At 34.9% G+C, this 23,838-nt stretch overlaps 1 protein-coding gene across 1 annotated transcript in view; it reads right to left on the bottom strand.

The window, feature by feature from the left end:
• Window positions 1–23,838, bottom strand: part of CHD1 (chromodomain helicase DNA binding protein 1) — a 134,671-nt gene that overhangs the window by 5,704 nt on the left and 105,129 nt on the right. Inside the window, exons 23-32 of the mRNA XM_042782681.1 lie at window positions 18,724–18,884; window positions 17,378–17,419; window positions 16,132–16,262; window positions 15,078–15,216; window positions 14,668–14,818; window positions 9,831–9,953; window positions 8,899–9,027; window positions 8,184–8,444; window positions 7,729–7,869; window positions 3,371–3,549 (exon numbers count right to left, since the gene is read on the bottom strand). Coding sequence (XP_042638615.1) covers window positions 3,371–3,549; window positions 7,729–7,869; window positions 8,184–8,444; window positions 8,899–9,027; window positions 9,831–9,953; window positions 14,668–14,818; window positions 15,078–15,216; window positions 16,132–16,262; window positions 17,378–17,419; window positions 18,724–18,884 — 1,457 coding nt within the window. The remainder of the gene's footprint in view (window positions 1–3,370; window positions 3,550–7,728; window positions 7,870–8,183; window positions 8,445–8,898; window positions 9,028–9,830; window positions 9,954–14,667; window positions 14,819–15,077; window positions 15,217–16,131; window positions 16,263–17,377; window positions 17,420–18,723; window positions 18,885–23,838) is intronic.

Raw genomic sequence — 23,838 nt, 5'->3', positions numbered from 1 at the left:
ACATTCACCAAGTTCTGCACATTAATACACTGTCTAACCAAAATCCCTATCAAGATATATAGGCTATTATCAACACCCAGGAAATTTCCTTCATCTCTTCCCACCTCCAATATCTTTTTTTTTTTTTTTTTTTAATGTCAAGGTTCTTTTCCCAGTGGATAGCTGCGGTACAGTGGAACAGGTAAGTCATGGTTAAAAAACTGAGAAGTAGAATACACTACCCATGCAATCAATTACCAATGAAATGAAAGAATAAAAATAGCTAATGTAAAATTATGAAAGATAATTCTTTACATAAGATCTACAAAATTTTATTATTGATTAGCAATTGAGAAAATAAAGTCAATTAATATGGAAAATATTAAATAACATCTTTGTAATTAATACCTACTTTAGTCAAATTCTGTTACTATTATCATCTGTTACACGACTTAAATAAAACAGAATTTAAAAAAATCAAAATGATGGTGGTATATTCAAAAGGTCCTACCAGCATATAAAATAGTTGAAAATTTACTTGGGTTTCCGAGGCAGTATCACTACGGAAGTAGATTGCCCTTCCTTCAGAGGAGTGGCTGGTCGGTTTGAACCGCCAGCCTTCTGGTTAGCAGTCAAGTGCCTTAGGCACTATGCTACCAGAGCTCCTTTGCGTCTTTATATATATATATGTGTGTGTGTGTGTGTATAAACACACACACACACTTTTATTGTACAAATGTGATCACAAGTAACATTTTCAGACTTTTGAATGAGGCTGTAATTTAGTTCTGGAAATGTCACAAGACTTGGTGTATGCATGGGCACACTTTGCCAGAGCTCTGCACCCCCCTCATTTCTGCCTATTTTGTGTGTGTGATTTTTGTGGGTATGTTATTTGCAAAAAATAACCGTCTATAAATTCATTTAAAGATCAAAGGAATATTCTCAGCTGTTAGGAATTTCATTTCAGCTTTTTATCACTCAGTTTATTTTTTTGTCTAAGTTTGCTTTTAGATTTCTTTCAAGGTAAATAATATACCTATATTATATGCTGTAGAACTTAAAATATAAAACTTTGTGTATTTCTTTTTCTTCTGGTGACCACTGTTCTGGCATAGAATTCTTAACAATTGAAGGATATACTGATTCTCCTTTTGTTAACTGGAGTAACAGCAAAATAAAAGCTAGAACATATTTTTATCTTTAATAAATTTTCAACTATTTTATGTGCTGGTAGGACCTTTTGAATATACCACCATCATTTTGATTTGATTCCCCTCCTTCTATCCTGCCAACTTCTAAGAAACTCTGGTCTCTATACTTTTGCCTGTTCTTGTCTTTTCATGTAAGTGAGGTCATACATTTGTCCTCTTCTAGGACTCTATATAATTATGGATCAGGTCTTTATCTTCTTTTAATTTGTTGTTGTTGTTATGTGCCGTCGAGTCAACCCCGACTCATAGCGACCCCTCCTTGGGTTTCTGAGGCAGTATCACTACAGACGTAGGATTGCCCAACCTTCCTTCCGAGGAGTGGCTGGTGGACCACTTAATAAATGTAGCTGTGTCCTTTGAAGGGAGATTTCACAGTTCAATGATACATCTTTAAAAAGAGGAGTCATTTCCCTGCTTTAGCATTTATTTATTTATTTTTTAAAATAGTCTTTCTTTCTTTGAGATAACACAGACCAGAATAAAACCTAGTCTGCTTTCTGGAATATTCCTCAATTGGGTTAATTTACCCGCCTTCTTTTAAGAGAATCTGGCATAACCAGAGCCACTGGCAGCAGGAATGAGCACTAACAAATATATGGTCAAGGTTGATGAGAAATAAATGGGGATAAGACAAAAAGGCAATATGTCCAGCTGGGGAAATGGAAGAGGGATCAGAGTCTGAAAATAAAATAGGGCAGACAGAATACTTTAGTCTAAGGAATCTAAACAATAAGATGTTCCTTATTTCTAATCTAGAGAGCAGGTAAAATAGACATTCTGCTTCTTCACAGTTACAAAAACATAAACCACTAATGGTAAAGTTTTTTTAAAATGGTTATGTGGCACACAATTAAATATTTTCCCCTTGGTATCAGTTGATTTTGGCAGAGATATAAGGAGGAAGGGGACAAGGATCAGGTATTTTTTTCTACTTTAGTCAAATCATTTTTAGTCCTCCAGAAATATTTCATTAAATTTGTTTTAATGTGTAACTGCATTGCCTACTGCAAAAAAATCAAGAGACAAATATACTGATGTAAGTGACTGCTGTGTACCCAATTTTACTTTTTCACTAACTTGTCTTGTAGTCTGCCTTAACACTGGTCTGGAACTGCAAATCATTAAGACCTGATCTGTAAACTAACAGCAGCTCAGATTTACAATTTTGAGATAATTGTGTTGATGCTGTTTCTAAAGTAAAGGAGCAAACAAAATCTGTCTTTTACATTGCTTGAAGATATTAATTTTTGTAAGACTTTACCATATACTCAGAAGACGAATTGCTAAGTTTATATAACAATAAATCTATTTGTTTGGCACACCAATTTCTAAAGATATTACTGAGAATATTTTGGTCAATTGCAATGAATTTTAAAATAAAATACAATTTACATTTTAATAAAAAAGGTTTCCCTAATTCTATTTAAAGGCAGAGGTAATCACTCTATGGCTTATTATGAGATATATATATATCTCATATATATATATCTGGACAATGAATAAGGAAGACCGAAGAAGAGCTGATGCTTTTGAGTTGTGGTGCTGGTGAAAAATGCTGAAAGTACCGTGGACTGCTAAAAGAACTAACAGATCTGTTCTGGAGGAAGTGCAGCCAGAATGCTCCTTGGAAGCAAGAATGGCCAGACTTCGTCTCACCTATTTTGGTCATGTTGTAAGAAGGGACCATTCCCTGGAGAAGGATGTCATGCTTGGTAGGGTGGAGGGTCGACGAAAGAGGGGAAGGCCTTCAACGAGATGGACTGACATGGTGGCTGCAATGATGGGCTCAAGTATAGCAGGGATTGTGGGGCTGGTGCGGGATCGGGCAGTGTTTCGTTCTGCTGTGCATGGGGTCGCTATGAGTCGGAAACGACTCGACGGCACTTAACAATGTATGTATATATATATATATACATGTGTATATATACATGTGTATATATATATATATATATGAGTAATCACTCATGAATAAAAATCTTTTAGGTTAAAGGGAAAAAAAATTAAATCATTTTCAGTTACCTCTTTACATGATACTTTGCTACCTATTCTTCAGAAGTAGAAAAATAAGCTACAATACACAAGTGAAAATAGTTACAGAATTACATACCGTAATTACATATATTACAAATACAAATTACATAAAAAATTTAGTACCTCCTGAAAAGTACATCACTTACTTTCTCCATTGCTTAATTTGTTCAGGATTTGTATACTCTTTCAGACACTCCGTGATATGGTCTCCAATTTTTATTAAACATTGTCTAGTATGTTCCAGTTGTTCTCTTTCTGAAAGACCTTTCTCAGGCCTATCAAGTTGTTTCAAAGCTGCTTTGACAGGCCTCATTCTTTCTTTACACTTTAAAACAGGAAAATAAGAATATAAATACATATATTAAAAACCAAAATTCAACAGATCTACCTCTCTCAAACAATGTGTAGCATTGGGAAAGTCAACTGCAAAGGAACTGTATCAAGTGATAAGGAGCAAGGATATCTCCTTGAGGACTAAGGTGCGCCTGACACAAGCCATGATATTTCCAATCGCCTGGTATGCATGTGAGAGCTGGACAATGAATAAGGAAGACCGAAGAAGAGCTGATGCTTTTGAGTTGTGGTGCTGGTGAAGAATGCTGAAAGTACCGTGGACTGCTAAAAGAACTAACAGATCTGTCCTGGAGGAAGTGCAGCCAGAATGCTCCTTGGAAGCAAGAATGGCCAGACTTCATCTCACCTATTTTGGACATGTTGTAAGAAGGGACCATTCCCTGGAGAAGGATGTCATGCTTGGTAGGGGGGAGGGTCGACGAAGGAGGGGAAGGCCTTCAACGAGATGGACTGACATGGTGGCTGCAATGATGGGCTCAAGTATAGCAGGGATTGTGGGGCTGGTGCGGGATCGGGCAGTGTTTCGTTCTGCTGTGCATGGGGTTGCTATGAGTCGGAAACGACTCGACGGCACTTAACAACAACAACCTCTCTCAATGATATCCACTTGAGTAAATATATAACACTAAGCCTCACTGGCAGGTGGTGGCTCTGCTTGATGTGCACTGGCTGGAAACTGAACCAGGGTCTTCCCCATGGAAGGTGAGAATTTCCTCACTGGGTCACCATCTCCCTCTCTTAAATACTAGGATTCTCCCCTACCCGCTTCAGAGGTTCCTAGGAAAAGCCAGGCTTTTCATTAATATTTAAAATCAGACTCTGTCTAATTTATCAGTCTTGATATTAAGTAAAAGCTTTGGGTTTTATATAGCTTGTGCCAAAAAAAAAAAAAAAAAAAGTACTTTTCATACCTTTTAATTGGTATAAAAGTATATTTAAAAGATTACTTTTTATACAAGGGTCCTTAGGTGGCACAAATGGCTCAGCACTCAGCTACTACTAGCTGAAAGGTTGAAAGTTAAAATCTACCCAGTGGCACCCTGGAAGACAGTCCTGGAGATCAACTTCTGAAAAGTCATAGCCTTTTCGAAAACCCTATGGAACAGTTCTACTTTGCACATGTGGGGTCATCTTGCACTACTATCGACTCAACAGCCACTGACACCACACCTTTTTTATACTGAAGCATACCATCCTAACCATTCTTAAACACAGATTAAAACATAGTAAAATATTTTAGAGTACAATATAATGTTTTGTCAAAAGTCAGGATTTTTGTAAAATAAAATATGCTGGCAAAACCTCTCAAAATCAATACAGCAAGATATATAAACTATTCTAAACCTCTGGGAAAAAATAAACTGAGTACTCTGACTTTTGCTACCATTACATTTTGGGGGCAAAGGGTTGTAAAAAGCAGTTAATAGAGATCAACATTTTCCTTATCTCTACTCCTCTGAAACATTAATGAAAGAATGACATAAAAAATTGTACAATTCAATTCAATTCAAATCCAATTCATGCAATAAAAACTATAATAATCTCATACCAAAGTAAAAATAAAGACATTACTAAAAAGTCAAACATTACATAAATTTCATTTATGAATATATATGTAAAAACAAATGTAAACAATAATTAAATTCATGAGTAATACCATTAGTTTACTTCCAGGATACGTCAACATCTGATAATATATTTTAAGTTGATCAAACACCATTTATTTAAAAAGTTCTCTCACGAATGCTCAGAAGGCTGTCTTATTATAAGTGAAGTGTCTATGTATGTGTGGATTTCCTTACAAATGCTTTATTATGTTTCAATGATCTATTTGTCCACAATGAATTGTAAAGTTTCCTATCTTTTACTAAGAGTATCCTTACACTGGAATTAACTGTTAATTAAAGCTAGAATTCAGACAAGCCTTATACCTTTTGGAAAAAAAAAAAAAATCTTTCATTTCCTTTCCAATTTTTCATGTCATTGATTACCTGTCTCTGTTTCCTGTTGGCTTTCAATTTTAGTAAGTTTTTACCTGTCTCATATCATTCAGCCCTTTCTCTCTTTAATCATTTGTCCTTGATTCTACTATTATTGAACTTTCCAGTCATAATTCTGCTGCAGGTCTGAGTTCAGTACCAACCTCCACCAAATTTTCAACTATTACCTATTTTCAAGGTTGTCCAATGTGTCAAACATTGTTCTGAAACCTTTTCAAGTACCAACTCATTTAATTTCCATACTATTTCCTAAAACCATTATTGTGACTCCACAGCTATTAACCTTAACCACTATACATCACTTCATAACAGTGCAACCTCAGTATAAAGCTTTCCTCAAAATTTGTAACATAAATGATTTCATAGTTCAAACAAGTTTATGAGTTTCTGATTATTGGAAAAAGGCCAAGAAAGGTTCTCACTTATTTTAAGGAACATAAAAGCACAACAGCAATGTAGAGCCAGTCTATTTTAGACTAGTGCTACTAAAAGTGTGGTCCATGGACCTATGTCAGTCCTTAATGAAAGAGGTAAAGAAATTGAAAATGCTCACAAACTTTTTATATCAATTTTTTAAAAATTTTATTTTGTTGGTGTTGAGAATATACACAGCAAACACACCAATTCAACCGTTTCTGCTTGTATAATTCAGTGACATTGATTATATTGAGTTGCACCATTCTCAATCTCCTGTTCTGAGGGTTCTTCTCCCATTAACATAAACTCTCTGCCCCCAAGGTTTCTATCTAGTTTTCTGAGTTGCTGTTGTCACTTTTATCCCATATAGACAGTTCTTAAAGAGCATAATGCTCAATGTAGACATTTTTTACTAGTTAAACTAAATAATTGTTTGGTATTTAGAAGACTTCAAAGGATATTTTTGGTTTAAGGTTTAAAAACTATCTCAGGGCAATCATTCCAGGGGTTCATTCACACCCATGGCTCAAGGATCTGGGGTCTATGAGAATCTGAAATTCTGTTCTACATTTTCCCCCTTTTGATCAGGATTCTTCCAAAGAATCATTGATCAAAACGTTCATTAATGGTAGCTAGGCACCTGGTGATATAGTGCCTAAAGCATTTGACTCCTAACCAGAAGGCTGGCAGTTCAAATCTACCAGTGACTCCTCGGAAGGAGTGGGCAATCTACTTCCATAGAGATACTGCCTCGGAAACCCAAGGAGGTGTCCCTATGAGTCGGAATTGACACCAGTGAGTTTGGTTTAGGCACCATCTAGTTCTTCTGATCTCGGTACATGGGGGCAATTACCAGCACATTCCATATCCTCCCTCTATTCCTGATGCTCCACCTTCCCCTATTGCCCTAGGTAAAGACCAACTGTGCCTTGATGGGCACTTTTAAGACCCCATGCACTATACTGCGTGGGGTCTTAAAAACCCTATGCACTACACAATGAACTAGAGGTAGAACAGAAACACTGAATTAGGCAAATTAACTGGGATGTCCCATGATCCTAAACCTCTTAACTGAGGAACCAAATCCCACAAGGTTTTTTGGTTATACATAAGACTCAGCAGCTACTCTTTTGTTTGCATGTGTGTGTTAAATATATTATACAACTTTTGTTTGATATATTACAACTTTTATAGGCACACAATTTATTGACATCATTACAATAATCAGCTATTTGCCTATCAAAAAATGAACTGGTAAACAAAGAAAGTGCAAATTTAAGTCTACCAAATCCAGCAATACAACCTTGGGCTGGTATTTTGTATGTATTTTTTCACATTTTATTTTTTGTTTTTATTGTTGATTGTTATTTTTTTAAAATTTTGGTCTGTGAAAGATTAGATGGAAACAATAACAATAACAAAAACAACAAACTACTCCTTTATCGTAGGTAAAAGGCACTATTATATACAGATAATAGGCTCAGGAATTGAAAAGAAAATCCTAAAGGTAGACAAAAGAAGTTCACTCTAAATATTCCCTATGTCTCTGTCATTTATTAAGAAGTATTTCTCAGTTGATTTTAAGACACCTTTCAAAATTTAAATCTGTTGCTTTTATAAGCAATTTATACAGCATTATATTCAAACTACAAATTCTAAACTATTAAGATCCAAAAGATGACATTATAATTTAAATGGTAGATAAATTAATAGCCAAAAAGTCTACTGCTTACAATGCTGAATGTCTTCTGATCTAGCTCTTCAGATTCTTCAGATATGGGAACTGGTTCTCCACTTGCAGTGATATGAACTGGAGCATCTGATGCTGAGGATTTTTTTGATCTTTCCTTGCTATCAGACTTGTATTCACTCAACTGAAGAAAAAGAGAAAATAAAACAAAAACAAAAAACCCAACAACAACAAAGGCAAAATGATTAACATTTGTAGAAAAAGACTACTGTTTCATTTATTCTACAAGTATTTATTCTGACTGCATACTCTTAACTATTTTGTTTCTTTACCCAATTTTATTTGGAAAAACCAAAAAATAAAGCTTCTTATACCCTTATCAACTTTTAATGTACTCAGATACTGAGACTAATTTGGTCTGGTACTTAATTTGTTCTCCTAAAGTGTAAATATGCTGATTTTTTTCACTTTCTAAATTTTACATTATAATTTGAATACCTTTCCCTTTTTGTCTTTTTCTTTCTGCATAGCTTCTTTTACTTTGTTTTCTCTTTTTTCGTTAAAATCTTCTGCCTTTAAATCTTTCCTATACTCTTTTTCTTTTATCTCCCTTCTAAATTCTCTTTTATTCTCCATTTCTTTTGCTTCCCTTTTTTCTTCTGGTTCCTTCTTTATACAAATACATAGTTGAGGTATTTCTTCACTGTCTCTTTCTCTTTTAACTTTTTTATTTGGATGTTTCACAGAAGTGACCTTATCCTGTAAAGTGCAAGTTTGGCCAATGTATTACTAACCAAATCGTGATTACTACTTTTTCTTTTGGCATCACTATGGATTGCATGTATGTGGATTCTTTGAGATATAACCCAGAATCCCATGAATTATGTTACATGCAATATTTACCTTCCTATAAATTAAGGTAAGCCAGTCCCATACAAAATTTGTAACAAAATTAAAGAGACAGAAGCTCATTCAACTAGCAAATGACTGAAAAGGAAGAACCTCTGCTCTATCCCTCTAGTGATATATATAATACTGCTACTGGATAGGTAGATTTGTGTTGTATAAATGAGGCTTTGTGATGAGTCATAAAAATGAACTTCACTAACTGAAAGTAAAACTTCAGGCCTTAGTTCAAACTTTAAAGTAATTACTAAAACACATCATGTGTCCTTCCCATAGGTAAGGCTGCTTTCCTAAAACACATTCCTACCTTATCATCATCATCATCAGACTTTTCTGAGGGCAGGGGAGAAGAATCACTCTTTATTTCTTCTTTCACTTTTAAAGACTTCATTGCTTTATTCTTTTTAGCTCTTGCTTTTCTTCTCTTTGAACCTCCCTAAAAAAATAATTAAATTCTTATTTTAACCAATTTTATAAAAAAATTTCATCAGTACTAAACCTAAAATGCTAGAACTCCTCCTATTTTAAACCACTTCTTAGGCTGTTAGTGATAAATTACACCAATCTTAAGAAAAAATATGCAAGTTGATAGAATGTAATTAATCACCTATAATATATAAATAATAAATATTAACCAACTATAATTATTCCTTTAATAAAGAGGATTAAAGAGAGAGAAATAAAATTTTTGTTTTCCCAGGTATATATGACCTTCAAGTAAATACAGTGAGTGCTGTGAGACACAGTATTAAAAATTGTTTTTAATGGTACATAGGAAGTTACTGACATTATGGTCACAGGCAAAGTTTTAAGGTATTTTGTTTCCAAAAACCTTCCTTTTAGTGTCTTTTTCCTATACTTTTGGAGCCCCCTTATAATTAAGCACAGTGACCTGATACTGACCTAAAGCTCTTCAATGCCTCCAAATAAAACATTAACACAGGCATGACTTCTGAAAAAGTGTTCCACACTCTAATTTTCCCATTACCTCTTCAAATACTAGAAAAAAACTTCTGAAACATTCATGAAAAATGTAAGATTACACTTTTGAAAGATGACTCACTAGTTTTAATGTGTTTACTGAGGTAACTTACAATTACCATATTCAAATAAAACTACTGAATTACAGAAAAATACACGTATAAATTCATATTCACTATGTATGTCTAGGGTGTTCAATATACTAGATTTATTTTACTGAAAAGTAAACTGATTGTAAATATCTGAATTTTAACTTACTGCACCAGAAAGTCTCTGAGCTTCTTTTCTTGCAAGATCTTTACTAAGTAATTTGATGAGGTAGTCTGCACGTGTCTGCAACTGTTTTGCTTGTGGTTTTTTATCAGGATCATCTGGGAGAATCTTAAAAAAGTAATTTTTTTTCAGGTTGTTATTAATAAATAATATGAAAAATATACTGGCCAAAAATTGTTTTAAAAAAATACGTATGTAATTTACTAACAATTTACAATTTTTTAAATTCCTTTATTACAAACATGGATTTAATTTTTCTAGGAGTTAATTCTAAACAATTATTTAAAAAGTCCCTCACGTTACTACCTTTCAAAATGAGAATTACAAGTGGGAGGATATAAATTTTTTCAAATGTACATCATCATCCAGTGTTATTAAACGCTATAGTATTTTTGGATTCCATTTCTCTCAGTAACAGTATATTAATTATAAAACAAAAACAACCAAAAAAGCAATTGTAGGCAAGTCAACTTTGCTCATGGTGACCGCCTATGTGTCAGAGTAGAACTATGCTTCACAGGGGATTCAATGAATGTTTTTCTAGAAGTAGATGGCCAGGAAACAGGTGGCTCCTGTTGCTTGACCTACCAATTTTAGACCTGCCAGCCTACACAACACTTGTTAGCCCCTTGAAGAAAACCTCTCTCTCTTTCTCTCTCCCCGTGTATGTACGTACCCCACTGGTTCTGTTTCTCTACATAATCCTAAAACAGCTTCATAGTAGCAAATGACAAAGTACTGGTCTGTTGTGACGTGCATAGTAGCAAATGACAAAGTACTGGTCTGTTGTGACGTGCTGTCAAGTCATCTCAGACTCATAGCAACCCTATGCACAGCAGAAAAAAAACACCACCCAGTCCTGTGCTAGCCTCACAGTCCTCACTATACCTGAGCCCATCACCGCAGCCACTGTGTCAACGCATCTCATTGAGGGCCTTCCCCTTCTTCATTGATTCTCCACTTTACCAAGCTTGATATCCTTTCTCCAGGGAATGGTCCCTCCTGACAATAAAACCAAAGCAGGTGAGATGAAGTCTGGCCATTCTCGCTTTCAAGGAGCATTCTGGCTGCACTTCTTCCAGAACAGATTTGTTAAGTCTTTTCAGTAGTACATGGTACTGAGCATTCTTCTCCAACATCACAACTCAAAAGCATCACCTCATCTTCTGTCTTCCTTATCACTGTCCAGCTATCACATGCATAAGATTGAAAATATCATGGCTTGGGTTAGGTGCACCTTAGTCTTCAAGAAGACATCTTTGCTCTTCATTTCTTGAAAGAGGTCTTTTGCAGCAGATTTGACCAATGCAATATGTTGTCTGATGTCTTGACTGCTGCTTCCATTGGTGTTGATTGTAGGACCAAGTAATATGAAGCCCTTGACACCTTCAATCTTTTCTCCATCCATCGTGAAGCTGTTTATTGGACCAGTTGTGAGGATTTTTGTTTTCTTTATTTTGAGGTGTAATCCATACTGCAGACTGTAGTCTTTAATCTTCATCAGTAAGTGCTTCAACTCGTCCTCACTTTCAGTAAGCAAAGTTGTGTCATCAGTATATTGCAGGTTGTTTCTGCGTCTTCCTCTAATCCTGATGCTTTGTTCTTTTCATATAATTCAGCTTCTTGGATTATTTGTTCAGCATATAGTTGAGTAAGTATGGTGAAAGAAGACTACCCAGATGCACTCCCTTCTTGATTTTAAAACCATGCAGTATCCCCTTGTTCTGTAAGAACGACAGCCTCCTGGTCTATGTACAGGTTCCTCATGAGTACAATCAAGTATTCTGGGACTCCCATTCTTCTCAATGTTATCCATAATTTGTTATGATCCACATAATCAAATGCTTTTGCACAGTCAATAAAAGATAAGTAAACGTCTTTCTAGTATTCTTTGCTTTCAGCTAAGATCCACCTGACGTCAGCAATGACATCCCTCGCTCCATGTCCTCCTCTGAATCCAGCTTTCTGGAATCAATCTGTCACCATACTGCTGCAACCATTTTTAAATTATCTTCATTAAGATTTTACTGATGTGTGACATTAATGATATTGTTTGATAATTTCCACATTCTGTGAGATCACCTTTCGTTGGAATGGGTACAAATATGGATCTCTTCCAGTCAGCTGGCCAGGTAGCTGTCTTCCAAATCGCTTGGCATAACTGAATGAGTGCCTCCAGTGGGGTATCCATTTGTTGAAACATCTCAATGGGTATTCCATCAATTCCTGGGGCCTCGTTCTTCACCAACTCTTTCAGTGCAGCTTCGACTTCTTCCCTCACTATCACTAGTTCTTAATCAAATGCCACCTCTGAAAACAGATGGACATGGATCAATTCTTTTTGGTACAGTGACTGCATATTCCTTCCATCTTCTTTTGGTATTTCCTGCTTCAGTCAATATTTTGCCCATAGAATCTTTCAATATTGCAACTCTTGCCTCAGTCCTTTCAGCTTGAGAAATGCTGAGCATGTTTTTCTCTTTTGGTTTTCTACCTCCAACTCTTGGCACATTTCATTATAATAACTGACCTTGTCTTCTCGAGCTGCTCTTTGAAATCTTCTGTTCAACTCTTTTCTCTTGTCATTTCTTCCATTTGCTTTAGCTACTCTTCACTCCAGGGCAAGTTTCAGAGTCTCTTCTGTCATCTATTTTGGTCTTCTTTTCTCATCTTTTTAGTGACCTCTTGCTTTCTTCATGGATGATGTTCTTGATGCCATCCCACAATTCTTTGGGTTTTCAGTCAATGCTGTTCAATGCATCACATCTATTCTTTACATAGTCTCTAAATTCAGGAAGGATATATTCAAGATCATATTTTGGCACTCATGGACTTGTTTTAATTCTGTTTAACTTCAAGTTGAACTTGCATATGAGCAGTTGATTATCTGTTCCACAATCAGCTTCTGGCCTGGTTTTGGCTGAAGATATTGAGGTTTTCTATCTCCTCTTGCCACAGATGTAGTCAATCTTATTCTTGTGTAGTCTATCTGGTGAAGTCCACGTGTATAGCCACCATTTATGTTGTTGAAAAAAGGTATTTACAATGAGTAAGTCGTTATTGCAGAATTTTATCATGCAATCTCCAGTGTTATTCCTATCATCAAGGCCATATTTTCCAACTACTGTTGACTTTTCTTTGTTTCTAACTTTTCCATTCCAACTGCCAGTCATAATCAACACATCTTGATTGAATGTTCAGTCAATTTCAGACTGCAGAAGTTGGTAGATATCTTCAATTTCCTTATCTTTGGCTTTGGTGGTTGGTGCATAAATTTGAGTAAGAGTTGTATTAACTGGTCTTCCTTGTAGGCATGTGGATATTATCCTATCACTGACAGCACAGTACTTCAGGACAGATCTTCAAACAGTTTTTGTGATGATGAATGCCACACCATTTCTCTTCAATTTGTCATTCTCAGCATAGTAGATCATATGGTTGTCTGATTCAAAATGCCCAAACCCAGTCCATTTCAGCTCATTAATGCCTAGGATATCAATCTTTATGCGCTCCATTTCATTCTTGACAACTTCCAGTTTTCCTAGATTCATGCTTCATACATTCCATTTTCCGATTATTAATAGATGTCTGCAGCTGTTTCTACTCATTTTGAGTCGCTCCATATCAGCCAGTGGTGGTCCCGAAAGCTTTACTCCATCCATATCATTAAAGTCATCTCTACTCTGAGGAGTCAGTCAGTCAGCTCTTCTCCAGTCATATTTTAAGTGCCTTCCGACCTAATGAGCTCACCCTCCGCCACTTTATCGGACAATGTTTCAGCGCTATTCAAAAGTTTTCCAGTAATATATCAGAGTGTTTCACTGCTATTCATAAGCTTTTCACTGGCTAATTCTTTGAGAACTGGATGGCCTGTTCCTTCTTCTCAGTCTGTCTTAACCCAGAAGCTGTTCAAACCTATCCACAATGGGTAACTCTGCTGGTATCTTGTAATACTGGTGGCATAGCTTCCAGCCTCACAGCAGCATGCAAGCCAACCCAGAATGACAAGCTGACAGACAAGTTCATCTCCCTTAGCTGTTCCTAACCCTTCTGCTCACTTTTCCACCTATCCAGGGCCCGACCTTAAAACAAAGCCACAACAGAAGGCCCTGAATTATACATTTGCCTACCCCTCTAGGGGCCTGACCTTAAAACAAAGCCACAGAAGACCCGAGCTGTGCACACGCCTACCTCTTCGGGGGTCCAGCCTTAAAACAAAGCCACCCCACTCGTACCTATGTTGTTGTTGTTTTTATGTGCCATTGAGTCAGACCTGACTCATACCGACCCCTCCTTGGGTTTCTGAGGCAGTATCACTACGGAAGTAGATTACCCAACCTTCTCTCCGAGGAGTGGCTGGTGGGTTTGAACCGCCAGCCTTGTGGTTAGCTGTCAAGTGCCTTAGGCAGACTCATACCTATAAGTTCCATTATGTCAGTGAAGTAGTGAAAATATAAAAGGATGATTAAAATGATAAAGAAATGCCGCCAATGTTTTTTTTCATTTTAGGCCAAGAAATGATTTTAACTAGCACAGTAGCATCGAATCACCAAAAATCCTAAATATCATTTGATATTAAAGTAAAATATTATAAAAAACATACCTACACCCTAATAAAAATATTGTTGGAGGTAAAATGATCCTCAGAAATAATTTAAATTCAATACCTTCATGACCACCAGTTTCTAAAGAAGCCAAGGTCACACAGCTAGCCTTGGTGGCTTGACTCCCCAAGTTTATTCCCAAGATAATTTGAAAGCAAAACTGAGGTCACATTAAATCAATTATCAGTAGTCAACAGAATCAAAAAATACTAAAGTACCTTGTGTGTTAAACTGAGGTCAGGATCCATTTTAATCATTTCCCAACTTCCATATCCATATTCGTAGATACCAATTAACAAGTTGGAATCATCTTCTTTGCCCCAGTCTATATCAAAATGAGCTGCCTTCGTGTGGCATGGGATAGTATACCTATTAAAGTTAACAACTGCTGTCAAGTTAAGTTTATATTTACCTTATTAAAAAATTAATTCTAAAAAACACATTTGAGTCATAAGAACTTTAAAATAACACACTTTACATTGTTTTTAGAAACATTTGTTTCAATATTAGTTAATGACATCATGACCTATACACACACACACACACACACACACACACACGCTCTTAAACAAATTTATAAGTTATTTAACAACAAGAAGTTTTACACATGAGAAACTAAGTAACTCACTGTTTTCTTTCCTCTGGATCTGAAGGAATGGATTTGTGTAATGGTATTAACTCTTCTTCATGAGAGATGACTAGCTTGGCATTCACCTGTACTCCTGATATTCGGAATGTTGGCCCCTTTACTTTTCCAAGTCTACCACCTTAATTTTTTAAAAAAGAGTAAAATATATTTATTCTCAAATACACAATTTGTCATTACTTATGCTAAAAAATATTAGTTATATTACTTTCATTAAAGTATTAATTACATTATTTATATTATGGAGAGGCTTACTGGCAAACCTTAAATTTCACTGTAAGGTTTTCCAATACATACTGCTAATTATAATCCAGCAGATCTGAATTCACAAAAAGTATTTTATGAAATTAAGTGTTTTATCAGTTACAGAAGATTAACTTAATAATACTAAGAGCCTCTAAAAAGAATTAAAGTATGACTTTTTTTCAGTGTATCTGATTATAAATCTTATCTAAATATTTTTATTTCCATAGATGAATTATGAAATCAGCATAATGAAGTAACTATGTTGCAAAGTATATGCATATATTACATTTATGTTTTCCCAGTAATCGCTACTAAAAATATAGTACTGTTAACAGTAAATTCTGATGTTACCTCCCCACCAGTATATACATTGACATTAAGGATGATTCTATTGCTTTTTATAATACAATTCTGTTCTCCATTATCTATTAAACAGGAATGGCCTTGGTTTGTTTTATAAAGCAACTTTTCGGACAGATCAATAGGTGACTTAAGACATAATACCTACCTAACTCAAAATAGGATCCTAACTGGTACAAATTTCTTTTTGCTTAACTGCTAACCTAAAGGTTGGTGTACCTCATCCACCATTAGTACCAAGGAAGAAAAGGCTTGGCAATCTGCTTTTGTTAGGATTATAGCCAAGAAAATCCTACAGAGCAGTTCTGTTCTATACACATGGGGTTACCATGATTCGAACTGAGTAAAGGGCAACTAACAACAACTCAAGAAATGTGTATTTTAAAACAATTATTTACCAAGTAATTTGACTCACATTTTAATATATTACCTGTTCGTTCTGTACCTGAAGAACTATCCTTTAAAGCTTTAATGCAACCATTATGCACCAATTCTCCTAGGCGTCTGAGGTCTACTTCTGACTTATCAACCAATTCAGCATCTCGAGCAATTGCATCTAATCTGTAATAAGATAATTCAATTTCCAGGTAAACATTAGATGAGTTGTGTCATTTAAGATAGACTAAGCTTCCCTCTACACTAAAAGCTCAAAACTGTATGCCCTACAAGTTACAGTTTACATAGCTGCCGTGAAATACTTGAAAACTAGTTAGATTTAGTATATGTATGATCCATTTATATATTCAAGGATAATAAAAGCCAATTCATTACTGTTAAACGGTGTGCTCCAAATTTGAGTATGATGTACCAATTCTGCAAAAGCTTTTCATATACAATCAAATCTCAGTAGAGAAAAGAAGTGATTAAACTTTATGATAATTTAAAATAAAAAGGTAACAGTAAAGCTCTATAATTTTTTATTACTATGAACTGAGTAGAGAAAATGAAAAATGAATAATGTTCAAGTCATTTCTTCATCTAAAGTAGTACGGCAACTATTTTAATTGTTTCATGTTAGTCATCTGAAAATGAAACAAAACTTCTCTAAGTTTTTCATGTTTTCTGTTTTTTATGTTAGAAAAAATAGAATTAAACTAATTCACATCTATGTTCTATATTCAGACAGTGGTTTGGTCACAACAGAGGAGAAAAAGAATTCAAATGAATAACTCTAATTGGTGTTTAACAGGTAACTTCATAAAACTTGCCCTGACAATGCCAATTATAATATAGTTGTATATAATTTGAATTATAAACAGTTCATATAAAATAAAGCTGCAATTAGGGATGTTTCCCTATTTAGGGAAAACAAAATTGCTTTTGAAGTCAGGAGACTATGGTTTTGGCAACTCGGCCTGAATAGGATGAATCTGACCATGCTTTAAGTTTATAATGAATAAATGAGATAATAGGTGAAAATGTCTTATAAAATGCAAAGCAAACACATGTTATTTTATAGAAAAGTTAAAGGGGATAAGAAAATTTTAAATACTAGAAAGAATTAAGGATAGCACAAAATAATTTTTAAAACTCAATTTGAAATTGGCTTTCTTTTAATTTTATAAACACCTAATTGAAAGAAAATTTAACAAAATAGCTAACTGAATGTTAGCATAAGTAAAGCAGAGAGTGTGTAACACAGTCTGTAATTCTGTGAATATTATAAATGAATTTACCTTTCCAGAGGGCCACCAAATTTCTTGTAACTCTTGATAAACCTAACAGAAAACAATTTTTTGTTTTAAATGTCGGTTTCACTAGCTACTAAAAAAAAAAAGAAAAAAGTGCATATTTATAATATATATGGAAATAAAATACTTGTTAGGGTAGAATTTAATTTACGGCACGGCACTGCTATTAACAAAAATGAATAAATTCTGCTAAGAACAAAATCGTTAAAATATTAAGATATGTTAAATAAGAAACTACTTTAATATCCAGCATGGTGTTAAGTTTAGAAACTAACACAAATAAAACAATAGAAGCTAAATTTTATTTCAGGAATACTTTATTTTCACAAGACAAAAAAAAAAAAAAAAAAAGCCCAAAGTTACCACAGAAAGTGTCTCCAGAATAATAATCAATCATATTACACCTCCTCACATTCCAAGTGCTCATCAAAGGTTACTAAATAGCTTTAATTCAGATGTATGGTACATTATGACAACAAGGGAAAATAAAAATTTTACTTAAGAACAAAGCTACCTAAGTGGTTGATGGATGAGGAAAAATATCCAGGGAAAGTAGAAGTTGACTTCTACTTTTCAACTAAAGACAGAGTCCAGCAACTCAGGTGATCATAAAAGTACCCTTAACAAAACCTAACAGTGTATTTAATTTTCTGGTAGAAGGAATGAGGAAGAACTTTATCGGTCAGGTCTATGATTTATAAGAAAAGTGTTACAATGGCTTCAAAGAAACAACAAGCTCTTAAATTACAAAAGCAAACATTTTTGAAATATTACATAAACAAAAGTAAGGCTCCATTCCCCTTAAAGCAATGTGTATATACAAATAAATATATTTTCAAAGAATGCTACAGTTTATCCTGCATGGCCAATCTTATTTCAGTTCCTACATGGTTATATCAGAAATATTTTCAACATGTTTTCTTTCAAAAAACCAATCAACTCAGTGTTAAGAAACTAGGAAAATATGAAACTAAATTTTTCTTACAAGTTATGCTTGAGATTTATAAAAGGATGAGAATTTTTCAGTACATAAAACTTGAAGTATCAAAATGTATCTTCACTGTTCAAAAGGGCAATTATTCTGAACCATGTAATAAAACCAAAAAAATTAGCAGTCTGAAAAGACTAACAATGAATGGAAAGGTTAGATGCCAAACTTGTTTTTTCAAGTTTATAAAGAATAATCAATAGCAGAATCACCCAATTCCTATGCAAATATATTTGCCTCCTCTAAAACTTAATCTTGATCTTTGAAAATGACAAGGATTTTATATTTAAGTTTCACCCTCTAGTAAAAGCAAGCTGAGGCAAAATGGTCTATGTCATCTTACCGCCTAATTTCGGCATCACTAAATCCTTTAATATTCTCTCGAGGAATAGTCCTTGGTCTTCCACGTTTCTTTGGTCTTTTCCTTTCTGAGACTGAATCACTATCAGATCCAGAGTATCTTCTACTTCTGCTGCGCCTCCCTTCACTTCCATTGAAACTAATCTGGAATTTGAAAACAAAAAGAACACTATGAAAACTGACAGAATTAGCAAATTTAAAATTATTCTTCTGATATTAAAAAATCCTGTAAACAAAATTCAAAAACAAAGCAGAGAAAAATGACATAATAATGAACAAAAAGCACACCAAACCCACTGTTACCAAATCAATTCTGACTTATAGACGTCCTGTAGGACAAAGGAGAACTGCTCAATACGTTTGCCAAGGCTGTAAAATCTTTACAGAAGTATACATTTCTCCTATGGAGCAGCTGGTAGGTTCGAAATGCCAATCTTTTGGTTAAAAGTCAAATACCTTAACCACTACACTGCCAGAGCTCCTCATTGTAATGACAAAAGGTAATTAATATCCTTAATTCTTAAAGCACTCTTATAAATCAGGAAAAAAATAACATGCTTTTGTAAAAATGAGTTACTAAACAATCAAATGACATAAACATAATGAAAACTGTACAATTAATTTCCCCAGTAATTTAAAAAATAAAAATTAAGTTAGTAAGATTCAATTATTTTTTTATCCAGCAAGTTAGCCAAGACTAGCTAAGCAATTATAGTTACTATTGGTAAGTGTACAGAAAAACAGACATTCATACATCTCTGGTGGAGTATAAAAAGTTGGAATGTATTTCAAAAGCCTTTAAAAATGCTCATTATTCTGGCCTAGCAACATCACTTTCAGAAATAGGCATTTTTCCTAAGGAGATCATATATGTTGAAAGAATACACACTAACAGCCATTTCTACCATTAAAAGAAAAAAAAAAAATTAAAGCAAATAATTTAAATGGCTCTCAAAAAGGAACTGAATAATCTATACAATGAGACATTTAGAAGCTATTAAAAATCTTGTAGAATAAATAACATTCAAGATACATTTTGTTAAAGGGAAAAGAAAGTAATTTAATTTAGCATGATATGCATAAAAACTATGAGAATAATGACTACCACAGTAATATTATTATCAGTAGTATTTGTGTGGATTATTCCAGTTCTGTTTTCTTTCTGTTCTCCTTCATAATTCACATATTAGAATTCTAATCAAGCTGATTAGATACTGGAACAAATATTACTTGAACCCACATAAAAGCTTATTTGCAACATCCATTAGTACTTTAATGGATACATCAAAAACATATTTTCTGTAAGTCCTGAGTTTCCCCAAAGTCTCAGTACATGTTCTAACCTGTACTATGCTGAAGCTAATTTAAGTCAAGGATGGATTTAGTTCTTACTGTTTCTAATATTTTCCCATCCTTTCTCAAGAACTAATATAATGCTGTGTTTCCCATGAACAATAGAATAAAAGCATTTTGGGAATTACAGAAATAAACACTAACCACAGAACTAAATATATAGTCACTTTCAGGTCAAAAACACAGTCTTTGGTTCTACGTCTGTCAGGGATGTAGAAAGCAGACACGAGATTGATCCAACCTTAACAATAAGAAAAAACTGGATAAATCTACAAAGTTAGAACCTTGAGAGACGTATGACAACTATAATCATAGAACAACCAAGTGGTGTAAAATAGAAGGAAAGATGGGAACCTTCATGGAGAGATGGAATGTGACAATGGCTCATTTGTGCAGAGCACAGCAGTACGCCATCAAGTGCCATGCAAACAGGTAAGAGGAATTCAGCCAAATTTGCTGAAGACTAAATATGGGTGTATAGCACCCCTTGAGACAAAGACAAAGGGGATTCATACCCACCCTTAGGCTCTTCTTCAAAAAGCTCCTTATGGCAGCTCATGAGAAAGACTGAGAGAAAAGTGACAGACTGCAGAAAACTTTCCTCCATGGTACAGGCTTAGAGAAAAGCAGTCACCTTTGTAACCACAGGTGGGAAGCCTTGACAGATCCTTCTCACCTACTGAACTGAAGGCGTATGAGAAGATTTAATATGGTCATAGAAAAAGAAAAGGGGGGGAAAATCCTCTACTTCTGAGGGAGAGACAGTAGGACCAGAAATAGGGTAAATGTTTCATTTCAATCAGGCTCAAAATTAAGGAGGCCAAAAAACTCAGTATATCAAGGCAATCTTATAATGTAGTATTTTAAAAAATTAAAATTAATGCAAAAAATTCTAGTATTATCGATTCTTCCTTTTGCTAAAGGCTCCAATACAGCTTGGCATGGTACCATTATTGTCACCTAATGTTTAGATATTTTATTCAATTGGGTCATAAAATAAGCATCAATAAATGTTCAAAAACATGAAATACAAAGTATCCACTCTACCTGTAACAGAATTATGTGGAAATCAGTAACAAATATACTTGAAAACTCTCCTAAATATTTAGAATTCATCATAAAGATTTATAGCCTTGGAAACCCAACAGGGTTGCTCTGAATGAGAAATGACTTAATGGCAGTGAGATTTGATTTTTCTGAGCTACAATAATTAAGAAAAAAAAACAGCAATGATAAGAATAAAAGGTTATCACTAAATATCCTACAGACATGAAAAGAATAGTATGAGTAGTAACTTTATAGTCATAAATTTTAAATTCCTTGAAAGACAAAAATTATTAAAGTTCATTCAAGAAGAAACAGCAAAAATTGTTGTTGTTAGCTGCTGTCAAATCTTCTCCGACTCACAGCAACCCTATGTACAACAGAACGAAACACTGCCTTGTCCTGTACCAGCCTCACAATACTTGCCACATCTGAGCCCATCACTACTGCAGCCACCATGTCAATCCATCTCATTGAAGGCTTTCCCCCTTTTGTTGACACTCCACTTTACCAAACATGATATCCTTCCCAAGGGAATGGTCTCTTCTAACAACATGACCAAAGTAGGTGAGAAGACATATGGCCATTCTCACTTCTAAGTATTCCAGCTGCACTTCCAAGACAGATTTGTTCGTTCTTCTGGTAGTCACCAACACCACAACTCAAAAGTATCAACTCTTCTTCGGTCTTCCTTATTCATTGTCCAGCTCTCACATGCATATGAGGTGACTGAAAATAACATGGCTTGGGTCAGGTACAACTTAGTCTTCAAGAAAACATCTTTTCTCTTTACCACTTTAAAAAGGTTTTTTGCACTAGATTTGCCAAGTACTATACATTGTCTGATGTCTAGACTGCTGTGTCCATAGACAATGATTGTGGTTCCAAGTAATATGAAATCTTTGACTACTTCAATCTTTTCTCCATTTATCATGATGCTGCCTATTGGTCCAACTGTAAGGATTTTCATTTTCTTTATGTTGAGATGTAATCAACACTGCGTACTGCAGTCTTTAGTCTTCATCAGCAAGTGCTTCAAAATCATCTTCATTTTCAGAAAGCAAAGCTGTGTTATCTGCACATCGCAGGTTGTTAATGAGTCTTCCCCCAATCTTGACACAAGTTTTCTTCATATAGTCCAGCTTCTTGGATTATTTACTCAGCATACAGATTGAATAAGTATGGTAAAAGGATACAACACTGACACACTCCCTTCCTGACTTTAAACCATGCAGTCCCCTTGTTCTGTTTGAACAACAGCCTCCTGGTCTATGTACAGGTTCCACATGAGCAGTTAAGTGTTCTGGGATTACCATTCTTCTCAATGTTATCCATAATGTGTTATGATCCATACAACCAAATGCTTTTGCATAGTCAAAAAAATACAAGCAAACATCTTTCTGGTATTCTTTGCTTTCAGCCAAACTCTATCTGACATCAGCAATGATATCCCTTGTTCCACTCTCTCTTCTGAATCCAACTTCCATTTCTGGAAGTTCTCTGTCAATATACTGCTGCAACAGTTTTTAAATTATCATGAACAACATTTTAACTTGTGTATGATATTAATAATATTGTTCAATAATTTCCACATTTCTTTGGAATGGGTAGAAATGTGGACCTCTTTCAGTCAGCTGGCCAGGTAGGTATCTTCCAAATTTCTTGGTATAGATGAGTAAGTGCAGCCAGCACGGCATCTGTTTGCTGAAACATCTCAATGGGTATTCTTTCAATTTCTGGAGGCTTGTTCTTCGCCAATTCCTTCAGTGCAGCTTTGACTTCTTCCCTCAATACCACTGGCTCTTGATCATAACCCACCTCCTGAAATGGATGAACTTCAACCAATTCTTTTTGGTACAGTGACTCTGTGTATTTCTTCCACCTTCTTTATGTTTCCTGCATCGTTCAATATTTTTCCCATACAATTTTTCAATATTGCAACTTGAGGCTTGATTTTTTTTTTTCAGTTCTTTCAGCTTGAGAAATGCCAAGTGTGTTCTTCACTTTTGGTTTTCTAACTGCAGGTCTTTGCACATTTCATTAAAATAACTGTCACCTCGAGGTGAGCTCCGAAATCTTCTGTTATCTTGTTGATTTTTCCATTTGTTTTAGCTACTCTCCAATCAAGGGCAAGTTTCAGAGTCTCTTCTGACATTCATTTTGGTCTTTTCTTCCTTTATTGTCTTTTTAATGACATTTTACTTGCCCTCTTCATGGATGATGTTCTTCTTGATGTCATCCCACAATTCCTCTGGTTTTTGATCATTGGTGTTCAATGCATCAAATCTATTCTTTAGATGGTCTTTAAATTCAGGAGGGATATAATCAAGGGTGTATTTTGGCTCTGGTGGACTTGCTTTAATTGTCTTCAGCTTCAACTTGAACTTGCACAGGAGCAGTTGATGGTCTGTTCCACCAACAGGTCCTGGTCTTGTTATGGCTTAAATATGGAGCTTCTCCATCACCTCTTTCCACAGATGTAGTTGATCTGATTCTTGTGAACTCCATCTGGCAAAGTCCATGTGTACAGCTGCTGCTTGTGTTGTTGAAAAAAGGTATTGCAATGTAATAAGCTGTTGGCATTTCTCAAACTGAAAGAACAGAAGAAAAAATGTAAGCCTCGAGTTGCAATATTGAGAGATTCTATGGGCAAAATATTGAATGATGCAGGAAACATCAAGAGAAGATGGCAGGAATACAC

The sequence above is a fragment of the Orycteropus afer genome, unplaced genomic scaffold (genome assembly GCF_000298275.1).
Source record: "Orycteropus afer afer isolate SDZICR_OR568_19922 unplaced genomic scaffold, OryAfe1.0 scaffold00408, whole genome shotgun sequence".
NCBI classification, from domain to species: Eukaryota; Metazoa; Chordata; class Mammalia; order Tubulidentata; family Orycteropodidae; genus Orycteropus; species Orycteropus afer.
The sequence above is the reverse complement of the archived record's forward strand: the minus strand, read 5'-3'. Positions and strand labels throughout refer to the sequence as shown.